We start from the raw sequence: 4477 nt of genomic DNA, 5'->3' as shown, positions 1-4477 counted from the left end.
AACAGTTTCTTTCAGATGGCGACATAGCATATGCAGGCCACGTCTCTATGTTTAGACTCATCATCATCGGCTAAGTCCAGTCTTTGCAGGCGAAGAGAAGGATGAGAAAGAAAGAAGTGGCACACAAACACACACACAGTGTCAAAATTTAGAGAGAGAAGTATATCTCAATAGCGACTTTTTTCTTTTCTTTTTTCTTTCTCATTCAGAATCAATGCTCATCATTTTTATTCAACAAAGAAAGATAGATACATTCTCAACGATCCACATTGATCCCTCCCTTGAAATTATGCAAGGGGCCCAAAAAAACTTCACACACAAACTAAAAAAAGTAAAAAATCTAGACCAAAAGAGAAATTACATTAAACTAAACCAAGTTTAAAAAACAGATGAGGTGAAAATCTGACCGAGACAAGGAGCCACAGAAGGGTAAAAATAAAAACCCACCATTTTACAGTTACAATTACAAACTTGACTGGATTGGATTGGATTAGTTTTACAGTTTCACTTTTTACTGCAGCTCCACCACTCTTTCTACTGACAAACTAGCCACACCCCCCACCCCCCACAGTGGGTATGTGTACCCACACCATACGAGATACGACACACCCCTATTTTCATCCGGTAGTCAATCGATAATCACCCAAGGGTCTTCAGAGGTCAGTTTTGTAGCTCACTGAGTCACTCGGTTCAACTCACCGGGTTGACTCAGTCGAACTCGCCAGCTGCCATGCTGAGGTGGCTATGAGGGGCCGCGTGTGCCACCCAAGCATAAGAGACCCATTGTTCTCCTCCACCCTGTACCCATCTCCGCCGGCGAAAAGAGCCAGCAACATACTGGCCTGCTTGAACGCGTTCGACCCGAGGTGAACCAGGTCGAACCCGGCCGAGTCCATCCGGCCTCGCCACTGAGTCAGAGTCTCGTGTCGCTCGACTCGGTCCTGACCTTCACATGCTACCACGTTGCATATCTGTCTACCCAAGTAGACCTCGGACATGACCAAATCTTGACTCGGACCGGACGATCCCTCCAGCGAGTCAAACAAGTTGGAGTAATAATGCAAGGCCTCGTTGAACCGGTCCAGGAAAATCGGTCCATTATGGTTTGCCTCCTGCTCCACAATTGTCACAATCTTAGGCTTCATGGCCTTGATTGATGACAAGACCTTTTCAACCGCCCCGGGTCGAGCAAGGAGAGGGTGGAGCTCAAAACACGAGTTCACCGCCACTGTCTCGACATCTGGAGGGCGGATCTCGAGCATCGAGGGTTCGAGATCCGCCAAACTATTGGCGACGAATCCCCGAAATTCAAACTCTACGCCAATAGTTTCGGCCAATTGGGCCAGCTTCCATCCCACCTGCTGCAAGGCATCCGTGTTGTCGGGCTGCGGCGGGCCAATTCCTGTAAGCCGAAACGCGGGCGGCCCGCCGGGCCTCAATGCTAGGGCCTGCATGAGCGCTGGCCATTGCATCCCCTGCTTAAGCCCAAAATCGATGACGTGGACTCTACTTGCCGTGGCAAAGGCTTCGAGAATGGCCTGGTTTGCGGTGAAGTGAGCAAACTTGAGATAGGGGCAGGTCTCGTAAAAGTGCATCTGGAGAATATCTGAATATGAAGAATCCAGACTGTCCTGAGGGTAAATTCGGTAAATTCGACGAGCTAGAGCTTCAGCAAAGTAAGTGGCGACTTTTCTCATAGCGCCGGCTTGGGAGGCCGCGAGTAGACTCACGTGCTTCACAAGCGCGTCTGCGATCTTCAGGTTCTCTTGCTGAACAGCCTCAGCACAAGCCACGAGTGTATGGACGAGTCTAACGCCTGTTTCTTGTGAGTCAACCAGAACCAGAGGCCGAGCTGGGTTGGATACAGAACCCGAGTCGGCTCCAACCCCGGAATTCGGCCCGATTGAATTTGACCCAATTGAGGTTTTCAATCGCTTTCTCCTGCTCTCTGCCTCCGAGTCCAAATGGGTTTGTGGGTAAGCTGCAACGCCAGGAATTGCTCTGAGATCGTATTCCGAATCGTCATGGAAAACCCGAGATGCCGGGTTTTCAATCTGGTGAGAATTGGAGAAATGTATGGAGGTGATTGACGAAGAATCAGCTGCAACAAAAAGCGGGTCGTCGATTGCTGACCCGTCAACCGTGTTGAACTCAGAGAGCATGCTCTGAACCCAGCCGGAGAGATCAGATGGGTTGTAGTGGACTGTATCAGAAAGCTGAGAAATCCCATCTTCCTGAGCAGAGCCCATGACCATCTCCAGCTGCTCGAGCTTCTCCGCCACCTCGGCCATGTCTGAGGCCCGAACCTTGTAACCCAAAACGGCAAGCAACTCATCCATGCCGCCGCCCCCGCCACTGCCGCCGCAGCCATCTTGGTCTTGTTCCCAAATTTTGGCCTTGCCATTCAGCACTGAGGATGAGGACGACGAGTATTCGCCCTTGGAACCATTTTGATCCGTGCAGGTATCGCGGTGATCTCTCTTCATCTTTTTTTTTAGTTTGATTGTTGTGAGGAGGAAGCAACAGAGAAAGAAGAAGCACTGAGAGATATAAACCAAACCACAACCACTAGGGTCTGTACATGTTGGTCAAATGGGTTTTTGAGGCTCTTTATTATTTATTTTCTCATGAGAGAGAGAAGAGAGAGAGAGAGAGAGATGATGAGTAGGGGCGGGTGTTGGGTGGGAGGTCCAATGAAGGAACAGGAGGGGCTGAGTTTGGAAGAGATAAGGAACATTGGAGGCCATAATAATTGGGATATTTTTTTTTTCCATTTTTTTATTTATTTTTATTTTTGGGATTCTGAGTTTTTTATTATTTTTTAATAGCGGTTTGTGTGGTGAACGTAAAAATTTGGTCCGGCAAGTACTTAAAAGCGTAAAAGAGCCGTAGCAGCAGCACAGCCATGTAATTTATAAAAAAAGTAAATAATTTTAATTTTTCAATTTTAAAATAATTAAAATAATTAAAATTAAACTCCAAATAAATAAATAAATAAATAAAAAGATGCTGATGGTAGTGGGCAGAATAGGGCATACGGCAGAAAAATCAGGTTGCCGTACGTTTCATCAATTTCCCGACTCAGAATGAAATGCGAGGTCCAGCTCGGATAGCAGGTTTGCATCCCCCGCTCATCTGCATCTCACCACCCTTCATCACCGCGTCTCTGCACGCTCTTTTCATTGTCATGCACATAGATGATGTTTTTTTTTTTTTTTTTTTGGTTATTTGTTAATATTTGCATTTGTTTCTTAGGGTGCTAAAATATGTTACCCCAAATTGTTATAGTCCTAGCAATAGGGCAAACAACAGTGTTAGATGTGAGTGTGCTACTATTAGCAATTGAGAAAGCTTAATAGATTGGTAAGTGAATGTCAGTTTATGGTTTAAATAGCATGACTTCTAATCAAAATATTGCGCTCCGAACGAAAACGGGCTCAATTTTTTTTCTTTTTTATACGGGCTCAAACTCATTACACACCATAATTTCACATATGAGGAATTTAGACCCGAAAATACATATTTGGGTACAAACACACTCAAGATTTGTTGTAGATATCTATATTTGATACTTATTTAATTAAGAGTTGCATTTTAAGATATTCTTATGTACTAATTTGCAGTATACCTGTCAATGGATTGAATTTTGATTCAAATTCGGTGTAATTAATAGGATATGGATTGGGCTTCACATTCCGATAATCCGTTACAATCCAAATATGATAATCCGACTATAAATAGAACCGTATATGGATTATAGTTGATCTGATCCAGTAATAATCTAATCCGACTTAGTATGAAGTATAATTTTAATTTTTCTATGCTTTATATTAATATTTTATATGTGTAAATGAGTTTTATTTGCACTAAGAATACACTTAAAACTAATTTTATGATAAAATATCAAAAATTGATATAAAAGGTACATAAATACAATAAAAGAACGAGGCTACTAATGAAATTTTGATTTTTTGTACATCACAAAATAAAATCCGATAATAATATGATCCAATGCGTAATGAATATGGATTGATAAGTGCAATCCAATAGTTCAAATATCATCCAAATCTAATAATCCAATTATAAATGAATTCAAATTTGAATTTAAGTATATCCCATCCGAATTCGACATGTTTACAGGTCTAGTTTCTAGTACTTCATTTCTAGAAGAACTCCACATAATCACCCAGAGTCTATTTCTCCTTTCCTTTCAGTTGCATGACATTTATCATTTGTTGGCTATTTCCTTTTAGTACTTCATTTTCAGGAAATATTCCTAGGACTTTTTAATTTTGCCATGCAATAACGAGGATCTGTTTGATAATTTTTCTTAAACTTTGCAAAATGAATAATGTGGTTGGTTCACTATAAAATCCTAATAGAGAATGGTAAAACAGATAAGTATGAACCCCATTGGATGATTCAACCATTTATGGACCACTTGTCTCCACTAGTGGGCAAAAACCGCTGATTGCGT

At 42.4% G+C, this 4477-nt stretch overlaps 1 protein-coding gene across 1 annotated transcript; it reads right to left on the bottom strand.

Moving 5' to 3' along the window:
- Nucleotides 1-204: 204 nt before the first annotated feature.
- LOC117621277 (DELLA protein GAI-like) lies at nt 205-2865 on the bottom strand. The gene has a single exon (XM_034351656.1). The coding sequence runs from the start codon at nt 2484-2486 to the stop codon at nt 696-698; it is 1791 nt and encodes a 596-aa protein (XP_034207547.1). The 5' UTR covers nt 2487-2865; the 3' UTR covers nt 205-695.
- Between the last annotated feature and the right edge of the window lie 1612 nt (nt 2866-4477).

The sequence above is a fragment of the Prunus dulcis genome, chromosome 3 (genome assembly GCF_902201215.1).
Source record: "Prunus dulcis chromosome 3, ALMONDv2, whole genome shotgun sequence".
Lineage (NCBI taxonomy): Eukaryota > Viridiplantae > Streptophyta > Magnoliopsida > Rosales > Rosaceae > Prunus > Prunus dulcis.
The sequence above is the reverse complement of the archived record's forward strand: the minus strand, read 5'-3'. Positions and strand labels throughout refer to the sequence as shown.

Excerpts from the sequence above, each read along its gene's own strand:
- LOC117621277 (XM_034351656.1), bottom strand. The coding sequence starts at position 2,486 with ATGAAGAGAGATCACCGCGATACCTGCACGGATCAAAATGGTTCCAAG.